This window comes from Dermacentor variabilis, chromosome 11 (assembly GCF_050947875.1).
Source record: "Dermacentor variabilis isolate Ectoservices chromosome 11, ASM5094787v1, whole genome shotgun sequence".
NCBI lineage: Eukaryota > Metazoa > Arthropoda > Arachnida > Ixodida > Ixodidae > Dermacentor > Dermacentor variabilis.
Genome location: NC_134578.1, coordinates 107,859,642 through 107,872,833, shown reverse-complemented (window position 1 = coordinate 107,872,833; position 13,192 = coordinate 107,859,642). Strand labels below are relative to the sequence as shown.

Below are 13,192 nucleotides of genomic sequence, written 5' to 3'. Positions count from 1 at the left end.
TTTGAACGCTCTCAGTCTTGCAAATCTCAAAGTGAACTTCAAAAACGTGCCTTCTTCGAAGGAAAGATGATGTAACTTGGAAGAGTTTTTGACGGGTCCACGAAAAGTACAAAGCAGGAATTGCTTGAAAGAATTTCAAAATTGGTGAAGCCCTTTGAGATACGCTCACTGCGTGTTTCCCTATGTCTAGCCGGACATTTCAGGTCCTTCATCAAAGACTGGCCATCAGGACGAGGTGTCTGACACGTTTGACGCAGAAAGGTTTACCTTACAAGTAGGATGACGAGTGTGAGACTGCGTACGGCAAAATTGTGAGAACGATATCGTCGGACCCTATCCTGCGGATACCAGACTTCTCCTTGCCGTTTGTGCTGAATACAGATGCGTCATATTATGCGATCGGCGCCGTTCTCTACCAGAAATCATGCGAGTCTAACCACCGAATCATCATGTAGTTGGGTACTACTGCTATGCAATGAAGCCAACTCAGAAAATTACTCTACAATAGAAAAATAAGCACTGGTTGTCTTGAAAGCTGTGCAGTATTTCCGAACTTACCTAGAGGCGCAAAATTCACCCTTTTCACGCATAACCAGGCACTGACTAACCTTCTTCGCATGACACAACCAAGAAGACGCATCTCTAGATGGGTAAATTATCTCCAACAGTTCCATTTCTTCATTTCCCATCGCCCCCGTCGTCTCGTCACCGACGCTGATGCACTGTCCAGGATGCTGGTACCGAATACATTTGACTACCCTCAAGTAACTAATCAGATGAAGCTTTGGGAGGGCCCAGAAGAAATGAAGTTTATCGATGGCAAATATCATGCTCCAGCCAGAATGGTTCCCAAAAAACTGCATCTCTACCATGACACCCCAGAATCCGGTGAGCATGATAGTTTCTGGCGCACGTACAATAAACTGCTCACGACATTTACGTGGCCAAGTATGAAGGATGATACCAGAATTTACGTCCTAACGTGCCATCTGTGCCAGACGAATAAAGTCAAATTCAGGCAGCCCACAGATACAAATATAACCACAGAGCACTCAAGTACACCGTTTGTAGTCGTTCATTTGGATTTCGCGTAGCTCAGAAAGAAAGGGGAATGCGTCAGGAAAACACAAGCTTTCTTGCTGGCTATTGAATGTACGAGGATGGTTATGACCAGGGCAGGAAAGGAAGACGCCAACAGCGTCATTGCTCTTCTTAAGGCTGGCTGTTTTCGAGACAGAACGATCTTAGTGTGTGATAATGGACCTGCTTTTCGGAGCAAGGAGTTTGCAAAGTGGGCGGGAGATAAAGGTATGTCAATCTAGTTTTGTGCACCATATCAGCCAGCTCCTAATGGCCTCGCCGAACGTGCTATACGAGATGCAAAACAGTACATAAAAATGTACCCGAACTTTGCAGGTGGTTGGAAGTGCTGCCTCGAAGCCGCTGTGAGACATCACAACCGTTCTTACACGAGTTGTCTTGGATGCAAGCCCCTTTAGCTGCTTCAGGGACTGTGCCCATATTTCTAGCGGATTGCGAAGTGAGCCTTCTTAATAACCTAAAACTTTCTGAGAGCAAGAAAAGCGCGAAATAACAAGAGGCATATAGAGATCAAATGAAGAGAATTTTTGACAGAAGACGCAGCAGCCACATACCGAACATACAACCCGGCGACCGCTTTCTACTACTAAAAGGCAGTGGCACTTCCAATGAAAAGTTTTATGAACCCTTTCGAGTAATCAAGACTGCCTCGCTGCGCGGTATCGTGAAGACCATCTGCTACTTGGGAGACTCTGGGCAAACGGAGTACGCCACCATCAGCAATGTCTTCAAAGATTACATCCGGAGGTGTGAACAATGAAGTCCGGAGGAGTGAAGCAGCCTACTCCAGCAGAGTCACAGAAGACGAGGAAGAAGAAGATACTAGAGCGGAGGAGATTAAAATGGGGGACAACACCCATCTCTTTACATACGTGTCTAAGTGGTCACTTAGGAACGTTTCAAAATTCAACTCATAGACTCTCTATTGCGCTCTGAATGCGCCCTGAAGACTTGCAAGATCTGTGCGACTGCTGCCGCTACGCATCAGAGAAAGGGTCTTTGAAGGGGCCACTGCACCTTCAACGGGACTCGAGCTGGGCATTACAGCACAATCTCTGCCCACGGAAAAGCACCACCTGTGCGTTACGCAAACGGAAGTGCTGCTGACGTAAACTTTGCAACTATCTCTATATTGTATGTATATACATATGTGTCCGTGTGTGTGACTGTACGTGCTGTTAAGTGTTTATCACTCTATATATTATCATCATCATCCCGCACCTGGACTAGCATGTCAGGCGAACAGACAGGCTAACATCTCCAGCATATCAATAACGCTTGTTTCTCTCTCTCCCCTCATATTTTTCTTTAGTAGCGCTTAATCCTGTAACGCTACGTGGCACCTTCGAGAACAAACAGCGACTTACTGTATTGTAGGTAGGTAACTACGACGCAATTAGGTAACTAAGTAAATAAACAAACGCAAATCCAACAAAGATTTCAGACTCTATGTAAAAGGATGTTTTAATCCAGCGTTCTGTATTAAGGAAGCACATCTATCGACAATGCGTACAGTTGTTTTTTCTTACGTGCTATACAAAGCGCATCCTCTCGCATTGTTTATGTTTCTCCATAGCAAATGTATAAACTTTATTTGCATGCAACTTTTAGAAAGGAAGGTGCGCTCAAGATATTTGTCCGGCCACATTACTCGGACGCATGCATGACCACATGAAACTGGTGATGCGTGATATCGCTCACTGGTGCACACATAGTGCACATTCACAGCGAACATGCGCAAGTAACAAGCACAAGCATGTTGACCTTCTGTTTCAAGTCAGTGTATGTTTGCAGACTAAAAGCGCGTTCATTGCGCACAGAGCAGTAGCAGCACTGCTCCCTCTACGCTGTAGCTCTTAAGAGCTGCCACGTAAGTTGAAAGCAGAGTTTAGGGGCGCTTTTATGGCCTTAAAGTGCAATATAACCCCCATCAGCTCAGTTTTATGTCTACCGCAGGATGAAGGCCTCTGCCAGCGATCTCCAATAACCATTGTCTTGCGCTAGCTGATCCTATTTCTTGCCTGTAAATTTGATAAATCTATCGCTTCAATTAATTCTCTGCCATCCTGGGCTGCACCTACCTCCCCTTGACACATATTTTGATACTATAATGGTCCACCGGTTACCTGCTCTACGCATTACATGACCTACCCAGCTCCATTTTTTTTCTCTTCTTGTCAGATAGAATATCAGCTCCCTCCTTCACTCTCTGATCAACACCGATTTCCTGTCACTTTTTATTTCTTTCCATCGCTCTATCAACGATCCTTAGCTTGCTCTCAACCTTCTTTACTTAGCCTCGAAGTTTCTGCCCCATATGTTAGTACTGTCAGAATGAAATAATTGTGCAGATTTGTTTTCAACGACAGTGTTAAGTTATCGTTCTTTTTATTCATAACGGCTGTCGTGTGCACGGCAACCTACTTTTTATTCGTTTGTAAATTTCCTTTTCGTAATCAGCATTGACAACGCATACAGACGCATAAAACAACTTAATGTCCGCACACATTGCACTCAATAAACAGTAACGTTCTTAACAAGTGCACTTTGTGTGAATAGTCGCACTTTCGCTCGGAAGGCGAAACATAGAGTGCGTTAGGAAATTATTTAATAGCAATACGAAGCAGTAAATAGTAAATCATAGTTCCATCGGCCGTATAAACTTGCAAACATTCACGTACTACCCAGATTAGCATGCATGGTGTCACGCGCGCTCGGGCGAACAAGAACACATCTTACTCGATGCGCTCGGACACTCGATGTCAAAACGCTGGTGTGAGCAAGAGCGGCAGCAGCATCGAGTGAATTTCCTTTTGTGCTGGCTCTCGCTTCGACAGGCACTAAGCAGCTAGAACAGAGCGCGCACGAAGTCATGAGAACTTAGTGCGCCTAAACTCTGTACCCGCGGAGATTGTTTTCAAGATGAGGTACGCGTGGGCGCTCTCAAATGAGCCATACGCAGCCACCACCATCCACGCCCCTGCCCCCTTGCTGCCTTGCGCCCAACAAAAGCTATGTTTCCTCCCCGCCTTCTTTCCTTGCACGCGCGAGATGGAGCGGCCATAATTTTCGGCTTACCCACCCATGGTTTCACTCCAAACTACAACATGTGGCGCGTTGCTGCTATGTTATCGCCTTTGGACATTATAGGCAACGGCGAAGCTGATGCTCACTGTGTAAATGCGCCTGGAGTGTCCACATAATTGGCAACAAAAGCAATTATTGTAGGCGATGTTTACAGCAGTCCGATGTAGACATGTCCGTACTCGTCATCAAAGGCCACTCGGCACCTGTCACAATTTTGATCTATAGTTTGAATGCATCAGTACTGTTCCTACGCATCACACCAGAGTCTCCACTTAGAGAGTCAACAAACGGCACTTACGAGGACTGGCCCGTCTTTTTGTGGTGAATATCATGTGCATCAGTTGCGGTAAGTCGTAATTTGCCGCTCCTGTACGACAGTGGCATTTAACCTTGTGCACTATGCCGCGATGGACGGGCCACCGGCGAGTACGGCGATGTTCAGCGTACAAGCTTCTCTGCGCACACTTTCGATGTCTCGAACAAGGCGACACTTATTTTCTTTAGGCGCATTATTCACTGTACTCCTCATAAAATATGCCGCAATGCGAGCACCAAATCAGGTGGATGCACAGGGTGAGACGTCTACGGAGCGATGTCATAAAGACGAAGGCGATATATTTATGGGCGTCGAGGGAAGAATGCGGATGGCGGGTTCGTGCACAGGGGTGTAGAAACATTTCTCCCTACTTTTAGGGATTCCGCAGGATGCGATTAACAGGTCGGTGTACACCGACCGACGCTAGCAGCAGCAGTCGCAACGATGTTGAATCCAAATGGGTAGGCCAACAAAGCTCTGATGTAATAAATATATAAACCACTAAAGCGCTGTGTTTCTGAGGCGAATGAACACGTAATTTTTATAAATTATCCTTCTCCACGCAGCATTATTCATCGGAATTTTCTAGACTGTGCAGTATAGTATGTCACTTTCGTTGTCTATCTATCACGTAAAAAATTACTTTTTTACTGTGCTTTTATATCTTTATGATTACCCAGCTTGGACCTCGAGTTTTCAGTATGTAACAAATAAATGAAAGAAAATATTTGTTGTCCCCAACTGGTCTAAATAGGATTATATAAATGGAGCGGTTTCTTATCCATTGCAGAACAACAGAGGAAAGAACTTTCTCATGTATGACTATGGCACCTTCGAGAACAAACAGCGTTATGGACAGGTAAGACAATAACAGTGTCGTTTTGAGTGAGTTAGTCGTTCACGTCGAGGGGAACTAAATTGCGAATATAGGAACACAAATTCACAGGACGTGCGCCAACCGCCAAATGAATTAGGAAGTGGATAAGACTGGGCTTTCTGGTAAAATATGGTTTGGAAGTTTTCATTACCAGTACAAGAATATCCGACGGAACAGAGCAGAGAACATAGCGCTGGTAACGTCGATGGAATTTCAGCGCTCGTTTTTCTTGTAAGTCTTCTCTTGTATTCTTGCGCTGGTAAAGATTACTTTATAGCAACTGAAATGAAATAATAGAAAATATACGGTTTTAGGCAACAACTAATACAACATGACAATGGTCATTCAAAATGATTAAAAAAAATTCAGCATATTGATAACGTCAATGTATTTGCAGTTCTTGCCTCAGGAACTGCACCAGTCAGTTTACCTCTTCAGTGGGAGCTCGGCGACGCAGGGGCAAAATCGAACGCTGACGAGGGGAAGGGGAACGACGAGTTTCTGACCGGCGATCAGTGTCGAGACGTCGCGGGGAAAGTGTAGGCGTGGCGCCGTATTGTGGTGCGTAGGTGGGCGTTTCAAAGGCAGCATGCGTAGTTGGGGCGTGGCGGCGACAGAAGTGCGCCACATGGCCAGCAGTGCCGCAGGCGAATCCGATAGGCCGGTTGTCTTGAGTGCGCCACGTCTCGGTGGAACGAAAAATCTGCAGTCACGGATGGACAACTGGAAATGAAGCCGGATGCATGGGCGATGAAAAGGAAGCCGTCGGCGCAGCTGGCCGTGTAACCACGGTTGCGTAACTGAGAGGCAGCGACGTAGGGTGAGTGGTAAAGTTGGTATAGGACAGCGGCACACTCATAGGATTGGGTGGGGAAGGGGGGTTGTAGGAGCTGCAGGAAGCGCTTCACGTATCTGAGGCCGGATAGCTTGCTGCAGCGTTGGATGCATATCTGTCATAGGTGCATCGCTGCGAAGCAGCAGCAAGAGCTTCCCGGCAACCTCTTCACGAATAAAATCTTTGATATGCTGCGAGAGGGTCGAGATGGTCTGGTCGGTGGAAACCGCGCTGCTCGAGACGGAATCGGCGTGCTGAATTTTCTGGCGGGCGATGGAATTGTGGCGGCGCAGCTCGTCATAGCTCTGTCCGAGGTTAATGAGGACGGATACGCTAGTTGAGCTTTTTGCCATCAACATGTGGAATACACTGTCCTCGATGCCCTTGAGGATGTGCTTGATCTTGTCATCCTCTGATATGCTGGGATTTAGCCACTTGCATAAATAGAGAACATCCTCGATTTAGCTGGGGAATGTCTCTACAGGATGCTGTGGGCGCTGGAGTAGACGCTGTTCAGCGCGTAGCTTACGTACAGCTGGGCGATCAAACACTTCGGCAAAAAGGGCCGTAAACGCTGACCAGCTGTAATGTCGGATTCGTAGTTGAAGAACCCAAATTTGGGTACGTCACGGAGATAGAACGGCATGTGGGTCAGCTTAGACTGGTAGTCCCATGTCTACGGGCACTTACACGTTTGTACGATGACAGCCAGTCCTCCACGTCGTGTTCGGCAGTCCCACTGAAAATGGGTGCGTCGCGTCGACAAGGGACACCAGCGCAGACGACAGTGGCAGCTGGTGGTGCAGGCAACGAGGTGGTGGGTTAAGGCATAGTGCAGGGCAATCTCGTTGACAGGGTTCGAGTGCGGAGCTCCAGGATGAGGTGAACCATCTCAGCAACCTCCACCTAATGCGACGAGGTTTATTGTCGTTCACAACGTTGTGGCATGCTAGCTATAGAAAGTCACTGCAAGGTGAAGGGCACTTCACCGGTCAAATACATCGTCGAGCTGCTCACAGTGTCACCAGACCTGCGTCGTTATGTGCGAGAGACTGTACACGTCATCCTTCTGAAACAATATTACGACCCGCTCATCTTCTCCGCGCCCTGAGTCGCCAGGATGGCTACGCTTCGTTCCTTGGGCATTGCGATGAAGCAGACGTGCCCCTGTGTATGTGGCGTCTGAAGAGGAAGATGAAGGACCATGCCGTTATCGCGAGTGAGCCCCGTGCTACGCATAGCCCTTGTAGTGCCTTTCTATACCTAGAGCTCCACAAAGTTGTGAACGACAATAAGCCTCCGTCGCAGTACTATTTCTGAAAAATAAACACCATGCAAATTTCCACAGTGAAACATTGAAGCAGGGCCACATCAAAAAACCGTAGGGTCTGTGCAACACGACGGAAGTGCTCCAACATCAAATGAACGCTTGTGTGTCCGTCGCGGTAGCGTGACACCTATGACATTGCTCCAGGTCGCGGGTTCCACCCTGATCCTGGCAGACGTATTGCGATGAGTGCGAAATAGAAAAAACGCTAGTGCAGTAAAGTTACGTGCACGTTAACAACCACCAGGGTGTAAAACTTAGCCCGCAGTCCGTCATTATACCGTTGCTCACAATCCGATAGTAGTTTTGGAACGTACAGCCACATAACTAAATTAATGTTTAAGGCTTCTACCACGGTGAGATATGCCATGTGAGTCATTGAAAGCTGTTCAGCCCATCAGAGATTATTAACAATGGCCCACAACAACGCCCTAAGCAAAAATGTTTCCCTGCATGTTCTGTGTTCTACGCAGATAAATAGCAGTGGTGCACGCAAGGTAACGTATAAGATGAAGTGACTACGCTCGTATTGGACTAAACGCTGATGAAATACACATTCACTGACAATATCAAAGGTCCTTATTGTAAATGAGAGCATGCATCGCAGAAAGCTTTGCGGGATACACATATCTTCCTCTTTAGAGTCCCTTCAAAGTGTAGATGCCATCCTGTATATGCCGTTTTTCTGAATACGGAAGAGGACAGGCTTGTTTGCTCTCTTTCTACGAGTACATCTAAGAAAGGCAGAGAACCAGTATTTTCACGTGTGGCTGTAAACTCTGTAGCTGGCGCTGTGGTTTTCAAATGCGCAAGAAAATTGTCCACCTCTGATTACTTCATACGATAGCAATCGTCCACGCAACCACATTCTTGACTTAGGGGAAGAAGCGCAAAGCGTCCGCTTTTCAATGCCGTTCAAGACGAGTGCAGCGCCAGTGACCAAGAATGCGGCACCCATGGTAGTTCCCCTAGTCTGTTTGTAGAACTGGTTGTTGGAAGAGAAGTAAGCAAGCCCTCGAAAGGCGGAATCCCTATAACCAACAAATATTGGTTGATAGAAAAGGGAGTTGCTCTTTGAGTGTTTGGTCGTGCTTGAACACGCAAGCTGTCACAGAAAGCGCGAGAGTAAAGACACACTAGTGAACAGCGTATCCAAATCAAAGGAGTCCATGCAGTCCTTCTCGCTAGGACACATATTGGAGGCCATTTACGAAGTATCCTGAATGGTGAATCTCGATTCCCGTTTTTCCACTAGACAAGAGAATATACTCTGGAGATAGCTTGACAGGCCTCGCAGGGGGGACACGTAAAATTTATTATGGGCCATAAATCCAAAAGAACACATTAAATATATTTGAGTATTTTATTTACAAAGTGCTTTAAGGATTCTGTCACGAGACAATATGCGTTCAGGTTGATGTAGAAAGTTACCGTTATGTTTATTATGTGCAGTCTTCATCAGTATTCAACCATTGGATAAGATCCTACTTGTAGTTTCGTACAACGTCGCAGATATGTACGGAAATAAGCCCACCGAGAAAACGAAGGACCCAATAGCACACAGCACCCAATAACCAGGCACCCACGCGAAACCTAAAGAAGTTGGCAAATGAAGCTTCGCTTTAAAGTCCATCCATCGGCTTCTTTGCTTGGAGCCTACATCAGCTCACATTAGCCTACAACAGCTCGATACACACCACTGTTCCCATGCTTTGATTATGTATGAAGTGAATTCCTGCATGACAGCTCTATGCATTTCTTCAAACAACGGGCATGGGCTATACAGGAATCACGTTTCACGCACACATTTCAAGTCCGTTCTTTTTATTTTCCTCCTAGGTACCAATTTGCCTAGAAAGCAAATCGCTTTGCTTTGTACACTTCATTCATTATTTAACCTCTGCTCACAAACAGTTATTGGCATAAGAAAGAGCATCATTTCGATGGAAAACTCTGTGAGTTTTATTTATGTAGAAGTTATCATGGCTAGATTTTTTATAGTGCGGAACGGAAAGAAAAGGGACGCTTCTTTGTAATGGCATAGGAAACCAAAGAAAAAAAAATCTCTTGTTTCTTTCATGAAAGACGTCTAATGAGTTCATTTTCGCCACAATATAGTTAGCCACAACTAAAACAACTCTAAACATACGGCTCTGCTGAACTGGTTGTGATGTCACGTTTATAATGCAGTCCATTTCATGAACTGAAGCCGCAGAGTTACCTCAAAGACTGCTTGGATTTCGGCTCCAAGGGTAACAATGTAAAAGCACCTTCACATGCTTCAATTCAAACACAAGAACATCCGAAGTACCTAACCCAGGATTAACACGCAGAAATTACTGTCTATATGCGTAGTGCATCAACTGTAGAAACACCGCTGATGACCACCTAGCGGGCGCTTTCGAAAGAACGCTTGGAGGCAGTAGTTGTTGACAGCACTTCGCGCCAACGTTGGCTGAAGTTCACGGCTGGTAGTTCCCCTTTGGTCGCGTTTCGGACCGCTACTTCTGCTCGAGAGCTAAGGGAAAGGCGCGGGCCCACATCTATGAGAGCGGACATGAACTTGATGTCACCGGAGCTTGGGACGACACAGTCAGCATATATCAAGCCCAGCAATTAAGCAATCAAGCCCATTTAGACGGAGTGGTACGGGTGTTAAGTAGCCTCTTTGTTTTGTTGACTTGTGACGTCATCAAACAAGAGCCTTCAAAGATGCTTCAAGTGCAATTGCGAATTTATTAACTGAAATGCGCACACCAGCCAACGATGTTACCAAACGAAAGCGTAAATAAGAAAGTCACAGTTTCGCCCGAAAGGCGAAGCATCGATTGCGATATCAAATTATTGAACAGCTATATGATATAAGGAAAGTAGTTTTATGGGCCGTATAAATTTGTGAAAATAGGAAGGCTAAATAAATTACCAAGCATGGTGTCTCGCATGATGGCATCCATACAGGATGCTAAAGCTGTCGCTAAATGGAAGAAAAATCGAAATAAACTGAGTTCTTGATTGATTAACTGGCTTTTTGTGTGATGCAATGAATAGCGATTCAGCGAGTGAATGATGAAGGGGTGAGTGATCTTACTTACGTCTTCGTTTTACATGCCCTTACAGGAGGAGCCTCCTGCTTACGATGTGGATCGCATTACAGTCCAGGTAGCACTGTTCTCCTCAAAGGGAGACACGGTTGCCAATCCACAAGATGTGTCTCTGCTTGCTGAGAGACTAGGGTCAACACTTCTCTTCAATCGCATTGTGCCTCCTCAAGACTTCCGTCACTTAGACTTCGTGTACGGCTACCAAGCAACAAATTTCGTGCACGATATTATGATAGACACATTTGAACAGTACGCTGGCAGAAGCGCTTGACCAGGACGAATAGGACCCTCAAGCAATTGCAAAAGTCGTGCTACTAGTGCCCGCAACATCGCAGATGTTCGTGACATTTACCTGGCTCCAGTGGTTTTCAGTCATTTTATGCTTTTACTTTTGCTTGTCCAGTGAAATAGAGTAGCCAGCACCAACCTTTGCTTTCATTACAAATCAATACAGCAACAAGTCTTAGTCTTATTCATCACGACGCTACATCGCCCACGATAGAGCACCATTCCGGAGTAGGCTATAGCGTGTCACAGGAACGGTTCGCATGTGGGGCTTCAAGCCCGCATGAACGATATCGGTTCTTGGTTGTGCAGATGATCCGCATGAGTTTTGTGCAGCAACCTCATAAACCAAATCTGAGAGCTGCCGCAGGATTCGGTAGGAACCTGAATAACGCGACACAAGTTTTCTGTTTTCACTGTCCACAAATTTCGGCCCTATATCTACGGACGCCCGTTCACTATCGTTACTGACCACCACGCGTTATGCTGGTTGGTGAATCTCCGTGACCCGAGTGGACGACTGGCACGTTGGGGTCTTCGACTGCAGGAGTACGACTTCGTTATTTCCTACAAGTCCGGGCGTCGCCACGCAGATGCGGCCTGTCTCTCCCGCCTTCCTCTGACGACGACGGAGTGTGACGAAGACAATTTTGATGACTGTTTTGCTGCCATTTCTTCTACATTCCCAGACTCGACGACTTTCAAAGCAGAGCAGGAAAATGATATTAGTTTGGAACCTCTATTGTAGCCGCATCGCGTCCTGGAGCCACCGGTCGATTTTGTGTCCGCGACGGCCTGCTTTACAAGACCAATTATTCAGCTAAACGCGCACGCTTCCTTCTGGTGGTGCCGCAGAGTCTGCGAACGGACATACTGAGAGCCATGCACAACGATGTGACCTCTGGCCATCTAGGATTCATAAGAACTTTGAACCGGACACAGGAGCGTTTTACTGGCCCTGAATGCGGGACACGGTCAAGCACTACGTCGCCAGTTGCGAACAATGTCAACGCTACAAGCGCCCTACGACCGCTCCGCCAGGTCTTCTCCAACCTCTGCCGCCGCCTCGCCTGCCATTTGAACAAGTGGGTATCGATCTTGTGGGCCCATTTCCCCGATCATCTAACGACAACCTATGGGTGATCGTATGTGTCGACCATCTGACCCGTTACGCGGAAACGGCGGCCGCACCATCTTCAACAGCTGCGTCCGTTGCGACGTTTTTGCTTCGATTCATTATCCTTCGACATGGTCCCCCCCGTGTCATCATTAGCGATCGCGGTGGTCAGTTCGTTGCGGACGCCGTAGAAGAGCTGCTTCGTCTCTACAGTTCGCAGTTCCGTCATTCAACGCCTTATCACCCTCAGACAAACGGGCTTGTAGAACGTACGAACAGAACTCTAACTAACATGCTGCCATGTACTTATCTTCCGATCACAAGGACTGGGATGACGTACTTCCCTTCATCACCTAAGCTTATAATACTGCAAAGCATGAGACGACCGATTACAGTCCTTTTTATCTCCTTTACGTACGTTCACCGCTAAGCTGCATTGACACTATACTACCGTTTGACTTTCACAGCGAGTACTCTTTCCAAGACACTTTGTCTTGCCTAAGAAGCCCGGCGTATCGCTCGTCTTCGTACTGTGGCTTCGCAACACCGATCGAAAGAGCGCTATGACAGCCGACACCAGTCTATCTCGTACGCTAAAGGAGACTTTGTGTGCTTGTGGACTCCGGAACGTAAACGTGGCTTATGCGGAAAGTTTTTACCCCAGTACACGGGCCTATTCGTCATTGTGGATCGCTTGAGTGACTTGACGTACGTGGTGGCACGCTTGACGTCCGGTGGTCGTCGGTCTAGCCGGACCCAGTTAGTACATGCTGCCCGTCTTAAGCGATTTCACCCTACGCTTTCTGAGTGATTTGGACTTGCCCAGCGGGCTTCATCTGGCAACCGGGGATTGCTACGGCATGAGCCAGGCGAGCAGAAGAGGAAGAAGACGTTAGCTGGTGCAGCCTCAGGACGCCATCTTGACTTCACCATCAATCTCGTCCCTTAAATAAAGCCGGATTAACATTAACCGTAACAATATATTTCTTAACAGGGTGACGCTTATCATTTCTTGTAATGCTTGCCTAAGAATGGCACCACAGATGGAACATGAATGCATGTGCTGAGCTCTATCGTTTTTCTAATAAATCGCTGGCGGTGTTTTTCATGCCAAATGTTTCAGGCTGGTTACGAATATTTGAAAAC

General features: G+C 46.8%; 1 protein-coding gene across 1 annotated transcript in view; it reads left to right on the top strand.

The window, feature by feature from the left end:
• Positions 1–11,801, top strand: part of LOC142564995 (lipase member N-like) — a 58,672-nt gene extending 46,871 nt beyond the window's left edge. Inside the window, exons 8-9 of the mRNA XM_075676227.1 lie at positions 5,295–5,363; positions 10,661–11,801. Of these exons, the coding sequence (XP_075532342.1) occupies positions 5,295–5,363; positions 10,661–10,915 (324 nt within the window). The 3' untranslated portion in view covers positions 10,916–11,801. The remainder of the gene's footprint in view (positions 1–5,294; positions 5,364–10,660) is intronic.
• The last annotated feature ends 1,391 nt before the right edge of the window (positions 11,802–13,192 follow it).